This window comes from Arvicola amphibius, chromosome 6, assembly GCF_903992535.2.
Source record: "Arvicola amphibius chromosome 6, mArvAmp1.2, whole genome shotgun sequence".
NCBI classification, from domain to species: domain Eukaryota; kingdom Metazoa; phylum Chordata; class Mammalia; order Rodentia; family Cricetidae; genus Arvicola; species Arvicola amphibius.
Genome location: NC_052052.2, coordinates 11,291,479 through 11,318,115, shown reverse-complemented (window position 1 = coordinate 11,318,115; position 26,637 = coordinate 11,291,479). Strand labels below are relative to the sequence as shown.

Here is a 26,637-nt window from a genome sequence, read left to right as displayed (position 1 = left end):
GGAAGAGGACAGAGACGTGACTGGCTCTTACATCCTTCAACACATCCAGGATGCTTTCCTGGGCTCAGACTCCAAAGACTCCTGCATTCCCAGGCTTCCCGCCCCCCCCCCCCCCCCCCCAGATCCTGCCAAACTACTCAGCCTGCCCACAGACACAGGAAGAGAGCGCTTGGAGTGAGCATTTCACTGTGGCCCAAGCTGTGTGCCTTTCAGTAGCTCCAGGGTTCAAGGAGCTCCTTTCGGCTTGAGGATCATCCTGGGGACACAGCGGGCTGGCAGGGAGGGAAGCTGGAGCCGGGAGTCCTCTGTCCGATGGCACGGTATCCTTGGTCCCTGCAAGAGGCCTGCAACTGAGCGGAAAGTCTTGAGTCCCACGCAGCATGTTTTCTCCACAGAACATAACAAAAGTCTTCATGGGCGGAGTGACGCGTCCCTGGCTGGGTTTTGATGCTTGGGGTGGCACTGGGGGAGCCGCCAGGGAGACTTGCTTTCCAGTAGCACAGTCAATAACGACAGTGAGGTGAGCTGGGGGGACAGCCTTCTGGGGCCCCGCCGGCTGCATAGCTGAAAGGAAGGGAGAGACCATAACTTTGGGTTAGCATAGTCAACTAAGTTGATTGCCTTGTTGATTTTGTGTGTAGACACACATGAGCCATGTTCTGCATGTGGAGGTCAGAGGTCAGAGGACAACTTGTGGAGTCCATTCTTCCTTCTACCGAGTGGGTCTAGGGGATTGGACTCAGGTCAGACTTGGCAGCAAGCACTTTTACCCACTGGGTACTCTCGCTGGCCCAATACCTAAGTTTAAATTGTGTTTTCCCTGTCTCACCTGTTTGTGGGAACCTCAAGCCTAGCCCCTGGGCGTGTCTTGCTCACGAACTGCCCAGGGAGTATCTTTACACAGTATTTGCAGGGGTGGGGCTGGGGGCTGGGGAGACGACCCAAGTGGTCAGAGACTTTCTGCACAAGCATGAGCCTAGACCCACAGCTCCCATGTAAAATGCCAGGGGTGGTGACACATGTCTATAGCCCCAGTGATGGGGGTGGGCCAGGCATGGTACTTCAGCCTGGGAAAGCTGAATCAGGAGAACTGCTGTTTTGAGACCCAATCTAGACTAGATTGAGATTCTGTTTGGAAAAAAGAAAGGAAGGAAGGAAGGAAGGGAGGAAGGGAGGAAGGGAGGAAGGAAGGAAGGAGCAGGTATGGTGTACATTTTCTCTGTCCTTCACTGTACTCCCCCTTACACACACACAACACACACACACACACACACACACACACACACAGAGAGAGAGAGAGAGAGAGAGAGAGAGAGAGAGAGAGAGAGAGAGAGAGAGAGAGAGAGGGTTTGTCTGTGTAACCCTGGCTGTCCTGGAACTCGTTCTGTAGACCGGCCTGGCCTCAGACTCTCAGAGATCCACCTGCCTCTGCCTCCCAGGTGCTAGGACTAAAGGTGTGCACCACCATGGTACACAAAACCACTCCCCCTTCAACACACACAACTAAGGGAGATGGCTCAGAAGGTGAAATCGCTTACTGTGGCCTGACAACCCATGTGATCTCATCTGACAGTGGAATAAGACCAACTCCAAAGCTGTTCTCTGACACCCTGCAAATAGTACCCCAGCTCTCTTCCCTACCTCGTGTAATCTTGGCCCGGTTCAGAGGACATGTATGCTCTGTTTGTTGTTTGATACAGGGACTGTGTGAAGTCCACTGGTGACAGCCATACACCCCCAGTCATCAGCCCCATGCCGGCCACTCCTTCTCAGCTGGCCTTTTCCCTGGTGCTGAGGAGCCCTGTGCAAGATCTTACCGCAGCTCATCTCCAGGCTAGACTCCTTGAGGCTGGCTCCCCGGTCCTGGGGCTCTGCTGAGGAAGCCATGCTGCCGCGGTGCCCCTCTGAGAATGTCCCCGGACACGTCTTCCCTCCTCCACCCTGGGACCAAAGCTTTCACAGTCACGAGGGAGCCTCAGAACTGGCTCTAGGGGACTCAGTTGATCTGAAAGTTTGTATCACCAAATTGCTGGGCGTGGGGAGACAGGTTTCTCTATCTTTTTCCAATCTAGCTGCTTCCTGACCTGGGATAGTTCTCGGGAAGTTTCCCAGTCAGGCCTCACTCCCCACCCCACCCCACTCCACCCCAATTCCAGCCATTAGCTGACCACTTCGGCTTCTTATTTATTACTTTTATTTGGTGAAAGGGCAGGGTTTCGACGTGCAGTAGCTGTCCTTGAACTTCTGACTCTCTGGCCGCAGTCTCCTAGGATGGAATGATAGACAAGGGCCACCATGCCTAGGGCTATATATGGTATGTCACACAAAAAAGCATAGCTTTCATCTTAAAAGAAACAAAAGTTTATTCTGAAGCCATTTTGAGTGACCACATTCTGCGAACACAGATTTAGGTTACCTTGAATTCTACATTCCAACACAGAAGCAGTTTCATGAAGTTTGTAGAGCTTCAGCGACCAGAAAGTCATAAACCAAGACAAGTTCAAAATACATTGGTGGGGCCAGGCCGTGGTGGTGCACGCCATTAATCACGGCACTCGGGAGGCAGAGGCAGGTGGATCTCTGGGTTCGAGGCCAGCCTGGTCTACAAAAGCTAGTTCCAGGACAGGCCCCAAAAGCTATAGAAAAACCCTGTCTCGAAAAACAAAAACAAAATAAAACAAAAAATACATTGGTGGGTGCATCCTCAGAGAGGGAGATGGGGGAAGCTTTTCTGGAGGCTCGAGATGCTATATCTGATGATGCTTACTTTGGCTTGGTGGGAGCTAGTGGTCTGCTAAGTCAATAGATTCTAAAAGGGCTTTGTCTATCACCAAAGAATGTTAGTTCCAACACAGGGGGGAAGGCGGGAATGGCTGTTCCGGAGGGCCACAACTGAGCCCCATGATAAGGTAATTAGCCTCTGGGCCCTCACATTCCAACCCCATCACAGTATTGAAACTCTGACCCACCAGGCTCTGCACACAGACTCTTTTCAGGAGTTTTCACTCACGGGTCCTCCTGTTGGCCAACTATGACGTGTTGTACATCCGGTACTACACAGTCATTAACTATTATAAGGTCCCTCTTAGGTAGGAGGCACATTCCTAGCTTCTCAGATAGGTGAGGCTCAGTCGTGGGCAGGACTGCAGTCTTCAGGAGACAGGAATTCCTGATAAAGGTCATTAAAGAAGAAACTCCTACGGGGTGGAGGGGGTACACTCCTTTAATCCCAGCACTTGGGAGGAAGAGGCCGGCAGGGATCTAGAGTTTGAGGCTAGCCTGGTCTACAGAGCAAGCTCCAGGATAAATAAGTAAGCCTCTGTATCATGTCAGAAGTGTTTACCGTTATGAGCTATGTATGAATTGTTTTCTACACCTTCTGTAGCTGACATGTGACATAGATTGTTATACTGTGATGCACGATTAATAAAAACTCAGAGAGAGAAATTGGGGTTCAACCTGAAGGTCAGAAAAGCAAAACAGCCAACCACTGGCTCTTACCTATATAGTTCCCCTGTATTTACAGTTATTTTGCATTCTATGAACTATTTTACACACACACACACACACACACACACACACGTATATTACTTTTCTATTTTTCGAGACAGGGCTTCTCTGTGTATCCCTTGTGTTATTTCTTTATCTAAGAAACCAATATTTATAAGGAAATTTAAATATTTGTCCAGCAGAACCATGTTTACAATCACTATGTAATTTAGCTGGACTTTTTTTTTTTTTTTTTTTTTTTTGTTTTTCGAGACAGGGTTTCCCTGTAGTTTCTAGAGCCTGTCCTGGAACTAGCTCTTGTAGACCAGGCTGGCCTCGAACTCAGAGATCTGCCTGCCTCTGCCTCCCGAGTGCTGGGATTAAAGGTGTGCGTCACCACCACCCGGCTAGCTGGACTATTTTATGTAGGCATCATTTTTTTTTTTTGGTTTTTCAAGACAGGGTTTCTCTGTGGCTTTGGCGCCTGTCCTGGATGTAGGCATCATTCTTTGAGTGGATTTTATACACTTAAGGCAAGGACTATTTGAAAAGCAAAGGCTTTGTCTAACAAGAAAATATACTTAATTATAGGTTTTTAAATGTTCATTTAGTAAGAAAAAAAATCAATACTGTGATAGAAATTTAAACAATTTTTGTTTGTTTTTTTTGCTTTGTTTTTGTTGTTTTTTGGTTTTTGGTTTTTCGAGACAGGGTTTTTGTGTAACTTTGGAGCCTATCCTGGAACTAGCTCTTGTAGACCAGGCCGGCTTTGAACTCACAGAGATCTACCTATCTCTGCCTCCGGGTGCTAGGATTAAAGGTGTGTGCCCACCATGACTCGACAAATTTAAACAATTTTATCTCAGGATACTGAATTAATTAAAAAATATATGTACTTTATATTTTAGTTACAGATATAGGTATCTTTAATACCATTCACAACATATTTTAATCTTAACATTATTAACATTATTTCAGAATTTAGCAATCAATTTCAAAGAGGCAATTTAAGAAGTTTTTTGTTTTTGTTTTTTGTTTTCTGAGACAGGGTTTCTCTGCAGCTTTGGAGCCTATCCTGGAACTAGCTCTTGTAGACCAGGATGGCCTCGAACTCACAGAGATCCGCCTGCCTCTGCCTCCCGAGTGCTGGGATTAAAGGCGTGTGCCACCACCGCCAGGCCAAAAAGGTAATTTTAAATAAAAGCTCAGGAGTCTGTGAGATGATCCATATGAAACAGTTATTGAGCCAGGCAGTGGTGGCATGATTTCACAGGCATGATTCCAGTTTGGATTGCCACCATCTTTGGGCAGTCACATGTCTGGCAGCTATCTTAGCTAGGATGGATGTCATGTGATTTTACTGCCATCATCTTGATTAAAGGACTTGGTCAGTTTAGCAGCAGCAGGCAACCAAGTTCTTTCCCAAGGCTGCAGCCAGCTTGTTAGCTCACTTCCTATGTAAAAGTCAAGACTTACTTTTTCTCGAGCTACCTGGTTAGAAAAGGCAGACAGGTTTGCCTTGCTAACAGGCTTTATATTAAAAGATAAACAGGCTTCAGGTATAATTCTCCACTAAATGAGCACGATTTGAAATGATTGTTCTCAGTAATAACTAATTGTATCTCTGGTAAATGAGTTATTGGAAAGAAAAGGGATTAAAGTCTATGCAAGGGTCTAAAAAATGTTCTAAGGTATATAACAGTCTGAGGATATGAGTCTATGTAAGTTCTCATGGTCTAAGTTATATAAGGGTCTGAGGATGTCAAAGCTTAAGTAAGTTTTGAGGGTCTCAGAAGATGATTTAAAATGTAAATGTGGTGGGAGGGGGAACTGTGGTTGGAATGTAAAATAAAGAAAAAAAGTAAATTAAGCCAGGCGGTGGTGGCGCAGGCCTTTAATCTCAGCACTCGGGAGGCAGAGGCAGGTGGATCTCTGTGAGTGTGAGGCCAGCCTGGTCTACAGAGTGAGTTCCAGGACAGCCAAAAATACACAGAGAAGCTCTGTTTTGAAAAAAGAAACCAAGAAGTGCCGGGCGGTGGTGGCGCACGCCTTTAATCCCAGCACTCGGGAGGCAGAGGCAGGCGGATCTCTGTGAGTTCGAGGCCAGCCTGGTTTACAAGAGCTAGTTCCAGGACAGGCTCTAAAAAAGCTGCAGAGAAACCCTGTCTCGAAAAACCAAAAAAAGAAAAAAAAAGAAAAAAGAAACCAAGAAAAAATTAAATTAAATTTAAAAAAGAAGTAAATGTGAGTTGTAAAGGTATAAGAAATGATTTAAGGTTTGTGAAGATACAAACTGCTTCAGATTTCCTTCCCATGCTGCTGCTCTACTAAGGTTTCCATAGTTCAGAGTTTTCATACTGCTCACCGGAGTTCTGATAAGCTGGTAGAACACTAACTAGTCACTATTCAGTCACACGCTCACGATTTTAGATTTCTTTTGGTTGTCTTATTTTTAAGTGTAGATTTAAATGTGCTTCTCACTGGGCCAAACACATTTCTGTCTAATCTATATCTGTCTCTCTGGAAAAGGAAAAAAAAATGTTCATGCTTTTTAACCCAAATCTGCAGCTTCTGCTAGGACCCAAAGGTGTGTGTCGGCTCCAGTGTTTTACAGACACCTGCTACTTGAATGCTCTAACAGTGAGGAAATCAATACATATTGGTAATGCTAATGTATCTAAAAGCTTTATGTCTTTTTGTAAACTAAAAGAATTATATAAACTTCAGAGAACTGAGGGAGTTATAAGACTTGGATCAGCTTCTCACAGGTCATATGGACTCCAGATAAGTACAGCCTAAGTTTTCCCACCTGACTATTCCTGAGGATGGTATTTCTCTCTCTCTCCTGATCTTGGGAATCCTCCTCTTCCCCAATTACTAGGACTACAGGCTGAAAGTTCCAAATATAAGATTTTCCTTTAAGGTCCTAAATTTCAGTTTCTGTCCCTAGTCTATATCTGTCTTAGCAGATTTCCACTTGGCTGACAGACACATCCAAGCATCAGTTGCTGACTGCAACCTGCTCCAAATGACTGCGAGCCCTGGACTTGCTGAAAGATGATGTGGACCAGTCCAGCCTGTGTTAATGCTCTCTGTCTCTTCAGCTGGGTGAGCAAACCAGATGAATGCCCCATTGTCTGAATTCCCTCCTTGCCTTTGAATAGCACTGCAGCCTTCCTGGGCCCTGACAACAATGCAATAGTCTCAGCAGGAAGTAGTTACCTAAGAGAGTACATTGCCCTTGTCCCCAAGCAGGCTGAAATGTTAGATCAAAAGGAAACTTCCTGTTTAAGGGACAAAATAGCTACCTATAGTGCCTATTGGCATAACAAGAAAGGTACCTGTTAAAACCAAATAGACCCAGAACTATCAACAGGTAGATTCAATAGCTAAAATAGTTCCATAGTTTGATAGGACACTCAACCTGTTCTATGTAAAACAGAGAGGTTATTATATGGCTTTAAGAGGAAATTGTTGTTTCTATGTAAACAACTCAGAAATCATTAAAATATGGCTGTACTAAAAAAAAAAGTCATTGCAAAAAAAGGCCTTGAGGGGCTGGAGAAATGGCTCAGCGGTTAAGAGCGCTGCCTGCTCTTCCAAAGGTCCTGAGTTCAATTCCCGGCAACAACATGGTGGCTCTTGTTAACCATCTGTAATGAGGTCTGGTGCCCTCTTCTGTCCTGCAGGCACACACACTGACAGAATATTGTATACATGATAAATAACTAAATATTAAAAAAAGGCCTTGAGATGAAAGAAATAACTGGTTCCCATTCTTATTTCCAGGTTCTTCCTAGATAGTAACTCTGATGTCAGCTACCACAAGTCCTTTGGCCCTTCTTGTTATTGGCTCTTGTACCACTGATACTTTAACTAAATGATAATTCCTGTCTGGGTACCATTAAGCTGATGGTTTTTAGATCCTAATATAAACAGGTACCCAGCACAGAGTCAAGGTTTTGACTTAGGATACAACTCAAGGAGGAACGTGAGAGCCAAAGTTTCAATTACTATGCTTCAATTACTAGATATCCATGAATCAAAAATGCCTCTGAGCTGTAATCCCCTTGCCCAAGGACAGATAGTTCCTGAAACGCTATTGTTTATGGGTGATAACTCGTCATCTGTTTTTACTAAAGATTGTCTGACCCATCTGCACCAGGTGTTTTTGATCACAGGTGGGCAGGAGAGGTTTTTTACTTTTATTTAAGACTTACTTATTTAATATGTCTGAGTAGTTTGTCTACATGTATGTATGTGCACCATCTATTTATTGCAGATACCAGAAAAAAGGCATCAGATCCCTTGAAATTGGAGTCACCGTGTGGGTGTTGGGCAGTGAAGCCAAGTCTTCCGTAGGAGCAAACGTGCTCTTCACCACTGAGCCATCTCTCCTGCCCCCTTGGCTTTTAATGTGGTTGTTCATGATTGAGCTTGGGTTCCCTTGTTTGCATAAGCAAGCACGTTGCCCACTGAGCCATCTACCCAGTCCAAGTTGCTGTTGATCCCCGGTACTGCAAAAATATTACCAAAACATAAGGGGAGCCACAACTAGGTTCGCATCTCTGCTCTGTCACAAAGATGTGCAAGTATGAGCAACTTAACCCTTTTTGCGCCTAAGTTTTCACTCCTTCAAGAAAAAAGGAGAGCCAGTTGGTGTTGTCGCACGCCTTTAATTCCAGCACTCAGGAGGCAGTGGCAGGCGGATCTCTGTGAGTTCGAGGCCAGTCTGGTCTACAGAATGAGTTTCAGGACAGGCACTAAAGCTACACAGAGAAACCCTGTTTCGAAAAAACAAAACAAAACAAACAAACAAAAAGGAGAAATAACACGGTTTTGTGGTGTGAAGAACACATGAGACGATGAACATGCTGTGTGGCACACATTAACCGCTGCGGATGTATTTGGAGCGGAAAACCAAGACAGGAGTTAAAACGGGGACAATTACCGAAGTCCACTAACGGAGAACTTTCGGCTGGCTAGGCGCATGCGCCTGTTGGCGGTCGCGCACGTAGAGCAGCGCTGTGCCGGCGACGGAAGTCAGTGCCGGGAAGCCGGCGAGGTCGGTTCCGCCCGGCTCTAACATGGCGGCGCCCTTTGTCTGCCGTGAAGCTCTGTCCCTGGCCTTCTCGCGGCCGTGATGCACCTCCCTCTGTGGTCGGGTTCGGGACATGGCAGGTGAGGCTCGGCCAGTGAGGGCGGCCGGAGAGTCCTGGGAGGAGGGACCGAGTCGGCAGGGGCCGGGGGCTTGGGATGCCGGGACGGTTGTGTGGGGGAGGGGAGGCCCGGGTGGAAGGCGCCGCGGGCCGGGGAGCAACGGGAGCGGGCCGGAGGGGTAACCCATGCACCCGTGCTGCCGAAGGGGCGCGAGTCGCCTCCAGGACTGGGTGACACCGCGGCTGGTGCCATCTCCGCCCCCGCCGCCGGGCTGTCACCGCCCCTTGACCCCGCGCGCCGGGCCGCGGCGGGTGGGCGTGCTGCGGCCGCGTGGGGGCCAAGTGCGGGGCGGCGCGGGGCCGGTCTGGATGTGTTGTGGAATAGGGGCGGGCGCTGCCCCCACCGTAGACCGCTCATTCATTCACTCATCCACCCATCCGTCCACCGTGTTTCCCTCCTTCTCTCCGCCCCTGACAGATCTGACGACAGATGTCTGCGGACTAGGTCCGCAGGTGGGACCAGGGTTCCCAGCACCAAGCGGAGACTCTGTTTCCTCATCCTTAAAGCACGGCTTATTATAAAACCTGTCTTGAGGTAATAGGTTGTACGGAGCCTAGCACGCTTAGAGTTAGAGAGTGAATGTCCGGAAAGTCCCCTGCTGGTATTTGTGTCATCACCATTCAGAGAGCAACCTCACGTGGGAGAGAGAGGCTTTTCAGATACCACTGCGCTGCAGGAAGGGAGGCTTAGCTCAGTCTTAAGTAATCCAGGCAGTTCCATTCTCCCAGGAAGCTGGACCTAAAGGATGTTTGGGGAAGTGAGGCAGGAGAAGGGTGTATATCCTTAGTTGAAGGTGCTCCGCTTCCTCTAGCAGAGATGGGCAGTAAGGCCAGGGAGGCTCTGCTAAGTCATTGGAACGTTACAGAGTTTAGCACATTTAACTTTCAGGCAAGCCTGGGTTGGTGGCGCATGCCTTGTTTTGTTTTTCGAGACAGGGTTTCTGTGTAGCTTGGAGCCTATTCTGGAACTAGCTCTGTAGACCAGGCTGGCCTTGAACTCACAGAGATCTGCCTGCCTCTGCCTCCCGAGTGCTTGGCGGTAGTGGTGCACACCTTTAATCCCAGCACCTAAAAGTTAAGAGGAAAGCACTTAAGAATCAGGTCTGTGGACAAGAAAGATCACTGGCCAAGTCAAAGAGGAATAAAGGAGTGAGCCTGAAGTCAATTAAGAGATCGCTAGGCTAATTTAAGCGAGGCGTAAGGGTGGCTTTGAGTAAGTTTAGGTGTAGAGAATGAATAGGGAGAGATAATTTTGGATGTAGAATTGATAAAACTTGGTGATAACTCCAATGAGAAGGCACAGGATTGTCCCATTTCTTCTTAAAAGTGCGTGTGCACGTGCGTGCATGTGTTGGTCAGAGGACAACCTGTCAAGAGTGGATTTGGTTCTCATCTTACAGCCTGTTGAGTCAGGGTCTCTCTTGTTTCTGCTGTATAGTGTATTGCAGGCTAGTTACCCCAATCATCCGGATTTCCGTGTCTGCCTGTCATCTTTCTCCAAGAGAGCTGAGATTAAAGATGTGCCCCCACTGCCTTGTGGGTCCTGGGGAATCAAACTCAGGTTGTCAGGCTTGCACAACAAAGCTAGCACTTCTGCCTGCTAAGCCAAGTCCCCGGCGCTGTCCCCTGTCCTTGACTGGTGGATGTTGGTTGGCATTGCTCAGTGCGGTAGGAAGTAGGACAAGGAGCTCATTTAACAAGAGGAAAGATTTAGTTTTAAATGAGTTGAAAATGCATGCCTGAGAAGCATTCAGGTAAGCCTGGGTTGGTGGTGCATGCCTAGGATCCCAGCACTAAGGAGGCCAAGACAGAACTGTGGAATTTCAACTCACTATATAGCCTGAACTCTACTACAGGTTCCAGGCCAGCCTGAGCTATAGAATGAGACCCTGTCTAAAAACAACAACAAACAAACAAAATCAAAACCCTGTCTAAAACACTGAGGTCAAGCTATGTGGTGGTGATTTTGCCGCTGTCATCCGCCAGAGGTCACCCAGGTGAGGGTATGTCTGGGCTGAGAATCAATGTTGTGGACATCTCAGGAAAGTCAGTGCTACACTAAACTGCGCAGGTCGTCAGCACTGACCGGACCTGTCTCAGGAAGGAGTTCCTGAGTATGGAGCCTGGGGGTCCTGATCATTCGTCTTGTTTCCCAGGCCCAGCACACAGTCTTTTCTACAGCAGGTCAATAATAATTCTCCTTGGGTCTCTTTGATTCAGGTGATGAGCTGGAGGAGGGGAGCCGAGCTGGAGTTCCTACAGGCACACTGTCTGAAAAGAGAGCCCCCGGCTTTTTGGAGATCTGAGGTATGTCTGTAATACTGGAGGACGGACACTGTCTGCAGGAGACAGCTTTTGGTTGCTGTTGTTATTTGTTTGTTTCCTTGGCTGCCCTGGAACTCACTTTGTAGACCAGGCTGGCCTCAAACTCACAGAGATCCACCCGTCTCCTCCTCCCGGGGATGGGATTAAAGGTGTGTGCCACTATGCTGATGGACGTTGGTATTGCTCAGTGCAGTAGGAAGCAGGGCAGGGAAGGCTTGTTTCCAGTCTTCGTCTACACTCAGCACGGCTCAGATCACCATCTGAGGACTAAAGTCAGGAGGAGTGGTGCACACCTTTGGTTCCTTGGGGACTCAGAGGCAGGTGGACCTTTTGAGTTTGAAGCCAGCGAGGGCTACATAACAAGACTCTGTCTCAAAGAATTTAGTGAAAAAAAAAAAAGTCCTTGTTATAGTTTTATTGTGAAATTGTAGATAAAACTTCGTTGTCTGTGGTGTTTGCTTTGTCAATCAGTCTGCGCTGAACCCAGAGTGACCTCCTAATCCAAGGAGTTAGACTTGAGCTGTCATGCCTGATCCAGTTACTTATTTTTGTCAGCAAAACTAAAGTGGGTATGCTTGCTGTTTGTTTGGTCTCTGAACCCCTGGTTCATTTTTAGTAGACCTGGCTGGCTTCACACTCTGCAGGTGCCATCTGGGCGCTGGGTTTAAAGGTGTGTGTCACCACACCCAGATTTTATTTTGATTAGGTATAATCTAAAGTTGTCCTACAGGGCTCAATGGTAGAGGGCTAGCCTAGTCTGTTTAAGGCCCTGGGTTCAAATCTCTAGCATCGCAAGTTCTAGCAATGGCTAAAGTAAGCAAGAACTTTTGTCCTCCACTCCTTAAGTCTAGAAGTACGTTCTACAGCCTGTTGAGCAGCCACAGTGTCCCATGAGCTCCTGTGCAGCAGGATTTCTTTGACCATGTGGTTTTTGCTTCAGCGCTGGCATCCATCTAATGGCCCACGCTGTCTCCTTCGTGTCCTGCAGTCACATATGAACTCCCTCAGGAAGAAAGAGCAGGGACCTCATGCTCTCCTGTAAGGCTCTGATGTTCAGAACGGTGCATTTCTATAGCCATCTTGAGTCTGGAGTAAAGAATAAGTCATACTAATCCGCCGCTGGAGGAGACAGAACCTACCTGCTCTGGCCCCAGAGTGACAGGGTCGGGGGTGTGGGGCCCAGCTCTGCCCACGGGAGAGCCCACTGAAATAGTGAGAGTGGGCTGGGTGTGCTCCCAGGGTCCTGCGCGTGGTAGCTGGTGGTTCTTGGACACGTGAGTGTGCTCTGCACCCAGGGTGTAGCAGACGACTGCTATTGCTTGGCAGGACTGGACTCTAAAAACAAAGCCCTGCTGACCACATCCAGCTCTCGAACAGCGACAGGGAAACCGTTCATTCATATGAAAGCCGGCCTTCGCTTACTTTAGGCTCGTTCCCGCTAGTTCCTAACTTGTTTCCGCTAGTTCCTAACTTGTTCCCGCTAGTTCCTAACTTGTTCCCGCTAGTTCTTTTTGTTTGTTTTTCGAGACAGGGTTTCTCTGTGTGACAGTCCTGGCTGTCCTGGGACTTGCTTTGTAGATCAGGCTGGCCTTAAACTCACTGAGATCTGTCTGCCTCTGCCTCCTGAGTTCTGGGATCAAAGGCATAAGCCACCACCGCCCAGCCACCAACTAACTCTTAAAACTTAAGTGAACCCATTTATATTAATCTATGTTTTTCCAGGTTGCTTGTTACCTCTCTCTTCAGTACCATGAGTCTGACTAACACCTCAGATTCTTTCCCAGAGTTCCTATCTCTCCCTGGAAGGCTTGCCTATCCTCTCCTGCCTAGCTATTGGCTGTTCAACTCTTTATTAGACCAATCAATTAGGAAGATGAGGAAATAGAGAGACACATCTTCATACACTGTATAGTCTAAAGGCTGTCTGGAGGTCTGGCCACCAGCGCGAGGACGCACAGGGGACCTGCCTGCTGTCAGAGGTCTGGCCACCAGCGCGAGGACGCACAGGGGACCTGCCTGCTGTCAGAGGTCTGGGCTGAGGTGGTGCAGACTTAGAGTAAAGTAACCGTAAACACTGCTTCAGATGGGAAGGGACAGAGGACTCTGCCACCCTGCCTCAGGGCTCTCTCTAGAGAGCCAGCTGTGTCATGGTCAGGACTCAGTTTCCCCATCTGTAAAATAGGGCCAACATCTGGGAGGTGGTGGTGCACACCTTGAAAGTCGTTCTTCCAGCTTTTCTGAAACAGCTGTTTAAATTTTTTGCCCACTTTTCTATTTGGTTGTCTTTTTAAAAAGGGTTTTTTTTTTTTTCAGTTATTACTGTACTTTATTGTGTTCAACCAAATCACCATGTTACAAAAATAAGAAGCTGCCATAATAAAAAACAAGGCTCCTCCATCCAGCACCAGCTGGCATCATTTTACTTTCAAGCCTAGAAACGCCATAGACACATCCCAAGAGCACAAGGGAGCAAAAGAACCGCGGCTGTATATCAGTGGGACCACTCAGTGCCCAACTGAGCCACTCTGTGGTATCATTTTCCTCCTGTTTCTGGTGTTCCATTTAATCATAAAGCTCCCTAGGTCTAAACTGTATGCACTTAGAGATGTGTGCACATACTTGTATATAAACCGATTGGAGATGCATGTCAGCTAAGCAAACGTTACATCGTAGGTGCAAGCCTGTAAGCCTCATCTTAGATGGTGTAGCTCTATCAGGGTAAAGTGTTCTATGTCCCTTGTGCATCTTCGAGCTCTACACAGGATAATGCCACAGACCAGGAATTGCTCTGAGCTTGCTCCCTACCCATAGAGATCTCTCTTGTCACCGCTCTGTGATTTCTGTTACAGATTTCTGTAATTACTTCAGATTTCTCTGGTTACTTCAGGTGTATGTCGTGGTCATCTGGCAGGCTCATGAACTGACTCATTCATTTAACATTTAAATCTTAACACTAGAAGGAACCTTATTACTCAGTCCTAATGGGGAAAAACCCCAGGAAGGGCTGGCATGTGAAGAACACATGTCATACTGAGGGCCACAAAGTCTTCCCCTGTTCTTTTTCTTTTGAGATAGGCGGCATGTAGCTGACCTGGCCTGGAACTCCTGATTCTCCTGCCTTCACCCTCCTGCTGAGAGTCAGGTATGAGCCATATGCTCAGCATAAACTTCCTTCTTTTGGATACTGTAGTGTTTTTTACCCCATGTTAATTATATATGATTTCATTCCCGCACTTCATACATGTACACAGTATATTTGATCACGTTTCCCCATCACATTCTTGACACTCCCAGTCCTGTTCTCCCTCTTCTTCCCAGCTAGTCCTCTATTTTCACGCCTCCCCCATGTAACCCAGTGAGTTTAATTGGGGTTGCTTATAGGAGCACAGGTGAGGTGTTTTTTTTTTTTTTTTTTTTTTTTTTTTTATCAGAACAGGGGTACTTTTTTCCTTCCCCTAGCAGCCATTAGTTCCTTGTAGATCCTTAGAGAGGGGTGCCACCTCCTGAGCCCCTGGGCTCCATCTCAGAATGTTGATGGGCCCAGTCTTGCATAGGTCATCACAGCTGCTGTAAGTGTGGTAATTCCATGGTCCACAACACTCACACATCCTTTCTGCCCCCCACCCCCTGCCATGATTTCCGATGCTTTAAAGGGTGGTATAGATGTCCTGTTTATGACTGGCCGACTGACAAATTAAGAGTCTCTGCAGTTGATTCTGCCTCCTCCCAAGAGAAACTTCTCTGACAAGTGCTGATGGCAGCATCAATCTATGGGTTAACATCCTTATTTAGAAGACAATTCGCTGGGCATGTCATACCCACTTAGTAAAGCAACAGCTGTAGCTTCCCTGGTAGGCTCTGCCCTCTCCAGCTCCAACCCTGACCAGGTTGGCAGTGCCACGCATGCGTTCCCGTGAAGCATCACTGCAGTCAGTCAGCAAGCTTTTGGTTACCCCTAGCAGGCTCACCACTGTTACACCAGTGGGCACTTCCTGCCTGGCCAGGGAGTGCTGTACTCCCCGGGACAGGCTGAGTAGGGCTGCTGCTAGGGACTCTTCCCAGCAGTCTACATAGCACCTTCTGGCATCCTGAGGGCCGGCCAGCAGGGAGGAAGCTTTAATCTCAAGTCTTGCTTCCTTTCTCCTGTCCTGCAGCCAGAGCATGGGTTGTCTTCAGCAGTAGGTCTTCCCATGTAGTTCGGCAGGGTAGTAACAGCAGTAACTGTCTGACGGAATACCATTCGGCTCTAAAGGACAATGAAATCACCGAGCACAGACAACTAGTCTCTTTTCTCTGTGGGATGGTCATTCTGTGTCCTTTCTCAGTGAAGCCACTTTGCTTGTGCAAGTCTTATGTTTTGTAGAAAGGAGGTGGCACTGCCGTTGGTTCCCAACCACTGAGGCCTTGTGTTGTATCTGGTTGAGGAAAGTGAGCCCCTGGCAGTGGGCTCCCCCTGGTCTCTTGCCTGTTGTGGGCAGTGGCCCCCTGGTCTCCTGGCTGTCATTGTTGTGGGCAGTGGCCCCCTGGTCTCCTGCCTGTCACTATTGTGGGGCAGTGGCTCCCCCCTGGTCTCCTGGCTGTCCTGGCTCACTGTTCCAGCGTGTTTTTACGTATATAATAATGGCCTCCCACGGCATCTTTACGGAGTCGAAGCCTCACTGTTAGCCCAGGAATACAGAAAGGAAGTGGAGGTTCCTGATGCCCAAGGACCAGCTCTGCTTGGTTCCAAGCCCCAGACTGTAGCTCAGCCTAAGAGCTGTGGTCTCAGCAATGGCAGGCAGCTTTTCACAGCGTCAGGGCTTCCCTTGGGATTTCTGTTCCCAGAATCTTCCTGACTGACACATTCTTTGTGAAAAATTTGTAATTCACCATTTCCCTACTGAGTTTTTTTTTTTTTTTTTTCTTGAGAAGTTGTCATTCACCAGGTCTTGTAGAAAGTAGAGGATGTGGCTTGTTGTTATTTTGAGACAGTTTCACAAGGTAGCTCAGGCTGGCCTTGAACTAGCAGCAGTTCTCCAGCCTCTGCTTCCTGATGCCCAGATCCCAGGTGCATTCTACCACAGCCAACTAGAGATGCCTTAACGGTTTTCTGATGGAAAAGAAGGCCTCTGACCCTGAGTAATGCTCTTCCTCCCAACTCAGCTTCCCCCCCCTTCCGCTGCTTTAACTTTTAATGGAGATTATTTATGGGTGGTAAAAGAGAAAAAGGGTGTGGTAACAACTGTCCCCACGTGCCCTTTTGAGAGGAGCCCCTTACTGTGTTTTCACATGCCCTGCAGGGTGTGGGTGTCTTCTCCAAAGCATGAGTCAGTTGCAATGTGACTCAGCAGCATGCAGGACTGTGCTGAATGTCACTGGGGCCTCGAGCCCCCCAGGGAGAAGCGCTTCTTGGTGCTGTGGTATTTTGTGGGAGGCTCAGAGACTAACCCTCCCAGTGCTGCAGGGAGGACCCAGCGGTCCAATTGAGAATGTCTTAATTTTGTCAGCTTTTTTTTATTTATTTATGAGGCAGGGCCTCACGTCGCCCAGGCTTGCCTCAAGTTCTGTGTAGCTGAGGCTTTTGGGGGTGTACCAACACTTAAGTTTGCACATTGCCGGGGATTGAACACTGTACTACACGGTGAGTCTGAGGCCAGTCTGTGTTGACTCAAGGAAAAAAGAAAAAAAAAAGCCAGTAAATAAATAAATCAAGCCAGGTGGTAACGTGTCGCACACCTTTAATCCCAGCACTCACGAGGCATGAGCAGGCGGATCTCTGAGTTTGAGGTCAGCCTGGTCTATAGAGGGAGTTCCAGGACAGCCAGGGCTACACAGAAACCCTTTCTTGAAAAAACCAAAAACAAAAAAAGAATTGGCTTTTTTCCTTTTTTTTTTTTCTTTTGGTTTTTCGAGACAGGGTTTCTCTGTACTTTCTAGAGCCTGTCCTGGATCTAGCTCTTGTAGACCAGGCTGATCTCGAACTCACAGAAATCCGCCTGCCTCTGCCTCCCGAGTGCTGGGATTAAAGGCGTGCGCCACCACTGCCCGGCAGGAATTGGCTTTTTTCAAATGACAAAAAGGACTGTCCTTCAGGACTGGTGACGTGTCCTCAGTTGGGGTAGCGCTGTCCATAGAGGAGAAAGTAAGTGCCCAAATGCGGAGAGGTTCCACACAGATAGGTCTGGATGTTTATATAAAAGAGGGAGAGCTGCAACACAGCTCAGTGGTACAGCAGTCGGTTACCAAGTTTGTGCAAGGCCCTGTCCCCTCTCACCCGCTGCAGGATTAGCTTTCTAGATAGGTTGTGTGTGCGCATGCAACCCGAGCATTTGCTGGACTAGGAGCACTGTACTAGCGGGGCAGGTTTGCTGATATTGTTTCCTCTGCCAGGCTGAACTTGAAGAGACAGGTTGGTGGTGGGGTTGGGTGCATAGATTTCAACTTCCCAGAGGTGGCCTGTTGTGAACTTCTATTTCCCTGGGTGTGTGTATGTGTGTGTGTGTGTCTGTGTGCCACTTGTATTTCTGGATGATCAGGAAAGGTGAGTGGCACTCAGTGGTGACCTCTGTGTGTGGAAGCTTGAGCAGGCTGGTCCATTCTGGGAGCCAGCCGAGCTCAGGTGTCTGCTTGTAGGAGTGTTGTTTTCTGGCCTAAGATGTGGCACCACCCCCTCTTGCTAGTCAGTGCCTGCCAGTAACCTGGGTCATGTTTCATTGTGTGACAGGAGCCCGCTTGACTTCGAGAGGAAGCTATGCAGTTCAGGCTCCCTAGTGCTTCAGACAGACAGGTAGTTGGCCTCATACAAGAGCACCGGCATGGTTTAGCAGTCCAGTCGCTCACACCAGAGAAAGTTCACCCCAGTGGCTCTTTGCTCAGCACGCCCTCCTTTTGTTGTCTGTGGTGACCCCCATTGTGTTACAGAAATTTTCCAGATTACATTTAGAAGGAATGATGGGTATTGATTGGTGGATCTAGTCCCATCTAGAGTGCCCAGGAAAATGGATGTAGAGACCATGTGATCAGGGTTTTGAGCCTATCTGCTTCCTGCTAGCAGATGGCTGCCAGGTGTGAAGGTGTGCCTCTGGCCTAGTTGAGTGGTGATACTAACCCTGTAAAGAGTGTCTGAGCCCCTCCACCGCTGGAGACATGCTGGCCCCTGGCAGCCAGTGGCAGACCCTGGATTCAAGTCCGGAGAATTCCTCCCTAGTCCTTGCATCTCTGAGACAGCAACAAGGAAGTTGGTGCCCAGGGTAGCTGTGTGCTTGGTTTGCAGGTAACCAGGGTGTGGTGTTCTGGCTCTGTGACACCTGTCAGGTTGAAACAACTCTACAAATGCTGTTTCTCCACTGCTGGAGGACTTGTTGGGTTGAGCAGGGTGGATCTCAGAGCCTGAGGTTTGGACTGAGATGTGCCAGTCCTCCTGGATCCTACCTCTATGTGCCTTGTCTCCATCCTTAGCAAACTGTGCCCTGGGCCTCTCCCTGTGTTTCGTTCGTTCTATTAGAAACCGAACTTGCTGGGTGTGTGTCGCACACCTTTAGTCTAGCACTTAGGAGGCAAAGGCAGGTGGATCTCTGAGTCCTAACTCAACCAGGGTTACACGGAATGGTGGCTCCCTATCTGCACTCAGGAGGTGGTCCACTGTGGCTGTAGAGAAGGCGACTAGGACTCTCGTCTGCCCACGGCTTTCCCACCTCAGAAAACAGTACTAATTGAGGATCAGTGTGGTGTGGGCTGTCTGCCCCTCCTGCTTTGTCCTCCGTGTGTGCGCCCTTAGCTCCTGGGCACCTCAGAAAGGGCTCCTGGACACAGGTTCCTCTCAGTGTCTTGTGCTCTGATCATTAGCATTGGGATTCTCCTCTCCTCCATCCCTTCAGATCCTAGTGGGAGTTTGCTCTTTCTGGGGTTTGAGGACTTAGAGCAGCAGTTCTCAACCTGTGGGTCACGACCCTCCTGGGGGGGTGGGGGTTGAAGGACCCTTTCACAGGGGTTACCTAAGACCTCTGGAACTCACATTACGATTCATAACAATAGCAAAGTTACGGTTATGAAGTACAATGAAAATAATTTTACGGTTGGGGGTCACCACATGCAGAACTGTATTAAAGCTTGAGGCATCAGGAAGGTTGCGACCCCACTGGCTTAAAAGTGTTTTCACAAGGCATCCTGATTTGCAGTGGCTTTGCCGTAGGTGTCCAGTGCCTAACTTGCTGCAGGCTGCCTTCTAGTTGTAGATGTTGGCACTGCCTGGCTCAGAAGCAGTGCCCCTGCTTGGGCCTGGGGGAACAGGGCTGGGTCTCCAGCTTGAGCTTGCCTGTGGCCTGATAGCACTGCCACCTCCCCATTAGACTCCTCACCTTAGTTCATAAGTACACACCCCAGTATTTGCTTGTTCTTTGAGATAGAGACTTATTATGTGACTCTGACTGGCTTGGAACTTGTCATCCTCCTGCCTCAGCTTCCTAAATGTTGAGATTACAGGCACATACTTAGAAGTTTCCAGAAACCACAGGGTGGCGAGTGTGCCTGTGCTGGCGTGAAGGGGAGTGGCTTGTTGGCTCTCTTCAGATGGCCAGCTCCATGTGATCACTGCAACTCTAGGCTCTAGGCCATTGACAGCAGCCAGTCAGGAGCAGCCAGTGCTACTGCATTGGGGCAGCCTGGTTCTGGAGTGGCTGGCTGCTATTAGGGCTTGTATCCAGCCATGCAGGGATTCTGTGGACTTTGGCCTCACACGGCGGGTGCAGGGTTTTATTCTGAAATGTTCTAAAACACCTTATTTCTGTAAATAAAAAACCATTGTTTCCCTAGAAGATGGCTGATCTTGAGAAGGTTTTGCAGAGGTGCTGGGCAGGCAGAGGCTACTTGGATGTTATCTCAGCTCTACCTGTGTAGTTCATAACTGGGCACCAGGCCAGGACCTTCTCCAAGTGCAGTCCCTTGGGAGTTGTGGGATTTCCAGGCAGCTCTTGGGTCAGGGCTGGAGTCACTTCTCTCTCCTGGGAGTCGGTGCTAGAGGTTCCTGAAAGAGCAGACATCACTCTTTGTGTAGCTCCTTGAGCCTGAGAGAGTGAGGGACTGAGCAAGGGCGGGGTGGGAAAGCCTTGGAAGGAGAGAGCTGAGTAAGATCCCCCACCCTAAAGAACCCAGCCTTGTGTGGACAGGGAGCTTCCCAAAGCCCGTGGGAGCTGCAGGAAAGGGAGTTCCGCAGCTGATGATGCAAGAGCCGCCTGAACTTAGTGCCCCAAAGCTGAACATTTGAGTTTTATTCTAATAGTGTGTGTGTGTTCTTTGTAAAACATGTTAAGCTGTTTTGTGAGCCAGCAATTCTTTTGTGTGTTTGCCATCTTGACTCCTTAGCTCATTGCTTCCTGTGTATTCTGCTTCGGGGGCAAAGCTGTTAGGGCTATCTTGGTACTTTTTGGTTTGGGGAGCTTGCCCTGTTGAGTAAGCTTTGGGAGCGACTGAGCCATCTTGGCGTGCAAGTGTCTGGAATCAGCTGCCCTTTTGTGGTAGAAAAGCCTCTCCCTTGTTTAACGCTTCCCGTCTCCTCTGTGAGTCTCACCTGGGGCTTGGCAGTTGGCAGCGAGTTTGGCTGGCATCCTTTCTCAGTGCTGACAGGAGGCTCTGGCTTTCCGCAGTCATGGATTTCCCCCAGCACAGCCAGCGTGTCTTGGAGCAGCTGAACCAGCAGCGGCAACTGGGCCTTCTCTGTGACTGCACCTTTGTGGTGGATGGTGTTGACTTTAAGGCCCACAAGGCGGTGCTGGCAGCTTGCAGCGAATACTTCAAGATGCTCTTCGTGGACCAGAAGGACGTGGTACATCTGGACATCAGCAATGCGGCAGGTACCCTGTTGGAGCCAGAGCCTCATACCATGCAAGGCCCTTTTAGGGCAGTGCCAGCAGGCATGTCCCACCTAACTCTATGGGTACCAAGTTTATCCCATCTCTGGCTGGACGTGGTGTAACCAGGGACACAGGTTCACAGTATGATCAGGGCAGAGAGGCAGTGGGACCAGCATTGTTAGCAGGGATGGAGCAAGGCTGGCCCTAAGCCCTCCTCATCCCTTTCTGTGGCCAGGCTAGTCCTGGGGCCAACAGCCAGGCTATGTTAAAAATGATGAGGGGCCTAGCTGGGGCTGGGATGAAGGAAAAAAAGATGGACCAATCCTAGGTCTATGCTCCCATCCAGAGCCCTGTGACCTGTTTTTGAGATAACCAGGACGAGGTATTCTCTTATTTTATAGATGCGGACACAGACATGCAAATGTCAGGTGACAGTGTCTTGAAGATCATGCTGTTAGAGGGATGGGGTGTCCCCAGACGTATCTTTTTAGCAGCTGCCCCTAGCCCAGCAGACAGGTGCTGGAGGCTTACTGCTTAACTGTTCAAAATGTGTTTTTGCGGTCTGGTGGAGAGCCCATTGGTAGGCTCTGAAGTGGATCTGTGATGGCTGTCCTGTACTTGACAGGCCTGGGGCAGGTGTTGGAGTTCATGTACACTGCTAAGCTGAGCCTTAGCCCGGAGAACGTGGATGATGTGCTGGCTGTTGCCAGCTTCCTCCAGATGCAGGATATTATCACAGCCTGCCATGCACTCAAGTCACTTGCTGAGCCGGCCAGCAGCCCTGGGGAAAATACAGAGGCCTCAGCTCTGGAAGGTAAGGTCCCTGGCAGGCTGTTCCTGAAAGGGGTCAAGGAACTTGGCTTGTTATGGAGGCCCTGTCCCTGATTCTGGGTCACCTCACTGGGCCTCAGATTCCTTGTCCACCTTGGCGTCATTGCGGGCCGCTGGTAGAGGTTGGCCAGGCACTGCTGGAAAGGGTCCCACACCTGCCTTTCCTACCCTGAGCAGCAGAGAGCAGGAGCCACATGTGGGTCACTAGGTGCCCGGGAGCAGAGCTCTTGTCTGAACGCCTGTAACTGCCCTCCCAGAGCTCTCTGGCTCTCAGGGTGTCCTCAGAAGCCTGCAGACTCCCATCATGGGCAATAAAAGGATCATGTCCCCCTCCTGCTGAGCACTGACACATATCCAGTGTCTACTGCCCGTGTAAGGCAACATCACTTGTGGTGCCGTGAAGTCAGTGTCCTGAGGTGAGGTGTTCCCTGAACAAACCAGTGAAGCACCAGAGTCCCCAGGGGGACTCAGAGGAGCCACCTCATCCCTCTGGCAGTGGACACTTGATGGAAAATGACAACTTTGTCCTGTTCTGTCTCCAGGGGACAAGAGAGCCAAAGAAGAGAAGGCTGCCGCCGCCATGCTGAACAGGCTGGACCAAGCAAGAAGCAGTCCACATGCAGGCTTAAGCAGAGAGCTCAAAGAAGAGCGGGGTGGCCAGGCAGAAAGTACAGCCAGTGGTGAGTTGTGATTTAGTCCTCGTGGGCTGGCTACCTGGAAGAAGGGAATGCACGGTAGGAAGCTGCTTCTGTCCACCACCTGCCAGCAGCCCCAAATAGCAAAGGCTTCGTGGCTGGGAGGTTGGCATGTGCTCTGATACTTTTCTGGCTCATGTCTAGCTCAGATAGTTTGTTCTGCAGGGTCTTCCCAGCCATGGAAGAGACCTATTTGGCCCCTGGACAGAGTCCAATCCATCCCTCCTCAGGTGCAGAACAGACGGAGAAGGCTGATGCTCCCCGGGAGCCTCCACCTGCAGAACTCAAGCCGGACCCCACGAGCGGCATGGCTGCTGCAGAAGCTGAGGCCTTGTCAGAGAGCTCAGAGCAAGGTGCCCTCCCACAGCCACACATACCGCGCTGCTCTCTTGGACCTCTCTTCCCACTAGCCTGTCCTGCTTGGACAGCATTCACTTGAGCTTTTCTTCTTTCTTGACTCCTGAGCTGTCTTGAGTGCACATCCCTTCCATGTTTCCTTAGTCTAGAAGCATCCTGACGTAGCCCTGGGGCTCAGCCCTGGGCACTGCACAGTGCCGTGCTTCCCACAACCAAGCTCACAAGGACTTACTGGCTAATAGTGCCACCCTGAGGTCTTATACCCTCCAAGTAGCAAATACTTAGGTGACAGATCCTAGAGTCACTGTCACCTAAATAAAGGCATTTGTGAAGTGGAGAAGTGGAGAGGGAGTTAGACAAGACCCAGAAGGTATTCTGAGCCCAGCCAGGTCCCTCAGTACCCCCTCTTCTCTGTGCAGAAGTGGAAGTGGAACCAGCCAGCAAAGGAGAAGAGGAACAAGAGGAAGAGGTCACAGGGCCTGCCACAGTCAAGGAAGAGGGGATGCATCTGGAGAATGGGGAGACCCCTGAGGAGAATGAAGAGTCTGCGGGCACAGACTCTGGGCAGGAGCTTGGCATGGAAGGCCGGAACCTGCGCTCAGGCACCTATGGGGATCGCACTGAGTCCAAGGCTTATGGCTCCATCATCCACAAGTGCGAGGTGCGGGGCCGTGGGCGGTGCCAGCCCTGTGCCTCCAGGGTCTCTGCAGCCCCTCACGCACTCCTTCCTGCTGCGCCTGCAGGACTGTGGAAAGGAGTTCACGCACACGGGGAACTTCAAACGCCACATCCGCATCCACACGGGTGAGAAACCTTTCTCATGCCGGGAGTGCAGCAAGGCTTTCTCAGACCCCGCAGCATGCAAGGCCCATGAGAAGACACACAGGTACCCACCTTGCCTCCCCCAGACTGGGGGCCTCCCTGGACCCTGCAAGACCCCTTCCTATCACCTAGCACCTTCTGACCCACAGCCCGTTGAAACCCTATGGGTGTGAGGAGTGTGGCAAGAGCTACAGGCTCATCAGCCTGCTGAACCTGCACAAGAAGAGGCACTCGGGGGAGGCCCGCTACCGCTGTGGGGACTGTGGCAAGCTCTTCACAACTTCAGGCAACCTCAAGCGCCACCAGCTGGTGCACAGTGGCCAGAAACCCTACCAGTGTGACTACTGTGGCCGCTCTTTCTCTGACCCCACCTCCAAGATGCGCCACCTGGAGACTCACGACACCAACAAGGAGCACAAGTGCCCGCACTGCGACAAGAAATTCAACCAGGTGTGCACCCCTCCCTGAGCCAGCACCGTAGGGTCCTGCTGGTGGTTCCCCAGGGTTAGCACACAACAGCCACTGTATCTGTGGCTAGGGACTCTCCTAGGATGGGACCCTGAAGAGCAAGCCATCTTAGAATAGGTTCTGCTGCATTTTCCTTCCATTGCTCTGTGGGCTTTGAGAGACCACAGAGTCTATTATTTCCTGGTTCAAGGGTTTGGGGAAAAGTCAGGTTCCTAGGGGACCCTTCTGAGCCCCTGTCTGGGTGCAGGTGGGGAACCTGAAGGCCCACTTGAAGATCCACATTGCCGATGGCCCTCTCAAGTGCCGGGAGTGCGGGAAGCAATTCACCACCTCAGGTAGGCCCAGAGCACCCTGGCTCCCCGCCCTCGTCCCTGGGCCCCTGGCAGTGCAGCACACCAGTCTTGCCCCTCATTTCCAAAGGGAACCTCAAGCGGCACCTGCGGATCCACAGCGGGGAGAAACCCTACGTATGCACCCACTGTCAGCGGCAGTTTGCTGACCCAGGCGCGCTGCAGCGGCACGTACGGATCCACACGGGTGGGTGAGGAGGCCCCGTGTGGGCTGTGGAAGGGGCACAGGGAGCTGAGTGGGTGCTAGTGCCTCGTGCCTCTGCCCCAGGTGAGAAGCCGTGCCAGTGTGTGATGTGTGGCAAAGCCTTCACTCAAGCCAGCTCCCTCATCGCCCATGTGCGCCAACACACGGGGGAGAAGCCCTACGTCTGTGAGCGCTGTGGCAAGAGGTAGCGGCCTGCCCCTGCCCCAGGGAGCATGAGGCCAAGTCCCAGGCTGTGTCCCAGAGTGGTGGGTACCCTCCAAGCCCCCCAACACATACATCAAGGCTCCTGTGGGTCAACATAAGCCCCTGATTTGTGGCCCTGTAGATTCGTCCAGTCCAGCCAGTTGGCCAATCACATTCGCCACCATGACAACATCCGACCACACAAGTGCAGCGTGTGTAGCAAGGCCTTTGTGAATGTGGGGGACCTGTCCAAGCACATAATCATCCACACTGGTGAGCATGTGCTGCCTGCCTTTGTCCAGCCCTTCCCAGCCCATTTTGGAGGAGACGGGTAGTGGGGGAAGAGGTAGGGAGCCCTGTGCCAGCCACACTTGCTTACAGGGAATCTTGAAGTTCAGTTCCAATGAGGACTCCACCTGCCTTGGAGCTTCCAGGAGGAGGGTGCTATTGAGGCACCTGTCAGCACTGGTGGCTGCCAGAGAACTTGCTAGAAAAGACGGGGCTTCTGGGTCCTGGGAGGTCTGCAGGTGACAGGATGGTAACTCACCCCCCCCCCCCCACCAGGAGAGAAGCCTTACCTGTGTGACAAGTGTGGCCGTGGCTTCAACCGGGTAGACAACCTGCGCTCTCACGTGAAGACCGTGCATCAGGGCAAGGCGGGCATCAAGATCCTGGAGCCAGAAGAGGGTGGTGAGGTCAGCGTGGTCACTGTGGATGACATGGTCACACTGGCCACAGAGGCACTGGCAGCAACAGCGGTTACTCAGCTCACAGGTGTGGACTGTAGAGGCAGCAGAGGGTAGCCACAGGCAGCTTGCCTTGGTGGCAACAATGGGGTAGGTCCCTGTGGCTTCTGCCTCAGGCCCTGCTGACTTTGCCCACAGTGGTACCAGTGGGGGCCGCGGTGACAGCTGATGAGACAGAAGTACTGAAAGCCGAGATCAGCAAGGCTGTCAAGCAGGTGCAGGAAGAAGGTGAGAGGGGCAGTCTGGGGCATGAACGCCGGTGGACCCAAGGTCCTTCCCATCCTGACCACAGCCCCACACCTCCACAGACCCCAACACCCACATCCTCTACGCTTGTGATTCCTGTGGGGACAAGTTCCTGGATGCCAACAGCCTGGCCCAGCATGTTCGGATCCATACAGCCCAGGCACTGGTCATGTTCCAGACAGATGCGGACTTCTACCAGCAGTATGGGCCGGGCAGCACATGGCCAGCTGGGCAAATGCTGCAGGCTGGAGAGCTGGTCTTCCGTCCTAGGGATGGGGCTGAGGGCCAGCCCACACTGGGAGAAACTCCACCCACAGCTCCGGATTGCCCACCGCCTGCAGAGTGAGCAGGTGGCCCTCTTTGACTGTTTATTTAAGGATGGATGGCACCGTGGGACTCAAGGTGCTCCTTCCCCAATCCCTAGAGAGAATAAATTTGATTATTTTCTAATGTTGCTTACGGTCCTTGTGTCCCCGGGTGGGGGTGGGGAACTGTCATCTACGTAGCTCATACTGCTGAACTGTTAACGCTAGCTCAGAGACCAGCCAGGCTTCCTGGGACATCCTGCTGCCCGTCATGGAAAGTAGAGCTCCATACTGTGTCTTAAATTATTTAGGGTATGGGCAGCACCCTGTGGCTGTGATGCAGCTCCACTCACCAGGCCTGTACCAGAGTGCACAGCTTCCCAGATCCAGACAGTCTAGGGCCTTTAGCCAGAGCAGCAACGCCAGAGCAGTGTACAGAACACTGGCTGGCTTTTCCGTAATCTAGAGCCTAGTACCTGCTTTACCGAGGCCACAGCGACGCCATCCTGTGGCAACACTAACTTGCTGCAGGTTATCACCAGGTTGGCAAGGAGAGAAGGGAAGGGAGC

The 26,637-nt window shown here is 50.4% G+C and overlaps 2 protein-coding genes across 2 annotated transcripts; one reads left to right on the top strand and one right to left on the bottom strand.

The window, feature by feature from the left end:
- Nucleotides 1–133: 133 nt before the first annotated feature.
- LOC119816153 (steroid receptor associated and regulated protein) lies at nucleotides 134–1,887 on the bottom strand. Its single transcript, XM_038332500.1, has 2 exons — nucleotides 1,818–1,887; nucleotides 134–564 (listed from the first exon to the last, which is right to left on the bottom strand). The coding sequence occupies exons 1-2, from the start codon at nucleotides 1,885–1,887 to the stop codon at nucleotides 134–136; spliced, it is 501 nt and encodes a 166-aa protein (XP_038188428.1).
- A 6,652-nt stretch (nucleotides 1,888–8,539) lies between these two features.
- Zbtb17 (zinc finger and BTB domain containing 17) lies at nucleotides 8,540–26,213 on the top strand. The gene is made up of 16 exons (XM_038335122.1): nucleotides 8,540–8,670; nucleotides 10,929–11,015; nucleotides 20,654–20,860; nucleotides 21,486–21,674; nucleotides 22,234–22,371; nucleotides 22,617–22,739; nucleotides 23,163–23,404; nucleotides 23,487–23,629; nucleotides 23,715–24,015; nucleotides 24,281–24,368; nucleotides 24,454–24,570; nucleotides 24,652–24,772; nucleotides 24,914–25,044; nucleotides 25,336–25,545; nucleotides 25,656–25,745; nucleotides 25,826–26,213. Exons 3-16 carry the CDS (start codon nucleotides 20,656–20,658, stop codon nucleotides 26,107–26,109), a joined length of 2,382 nt encoding a protein of 793 aa, XP_038191050.1. The 5' UTR covers nucleotides 8,540–8,670; nucleotides 10,929–11,015; nucleotides 20,654–20,655; the 3' UTR covers nucleotides 26,110–26,213.
- Nucleotides 26,214–26,637: the final 424 nt, after the last annotated feature.

Coding starts and splice junctions, on each gene's coding strand:
- LOC119816153 (XM_038332500.1), bottom strand. CDS start 1,887: ATGGCTTCCTCAGCAGAGCCCCAGGACCGGGGAGCCAGCCTCAAGGAG. Junction 565..1,817: donor TAGCCTGGAGATGAGCTGCG/GTAAGATCTTGC, acceptor CCTTCCTTTCAG/CTATGCAGCCGGCGGGGCCC.
- Zbtb17 (XM_038335122.1), top strand. CDS start 20,656: ATGGATTTCCCCCAGCACAGCCAGCGTGTCTTGGAGCAGCTGAACCAG. Junction 24,571..24,651: donor GCACGTACGGATCCACACGG/GTGGGTGAGGAG, acceptor CCTCTGCCCCAG/GTGAGAAGCCGTGCCAGTGT. Junction 25,546..25,655: donor AGCGGTTACTCAGCTCACAG/GTGTGGACTGTA, acceptor CTTTGCCCACAG/TGGTACCAGTGGGGGCCGCG.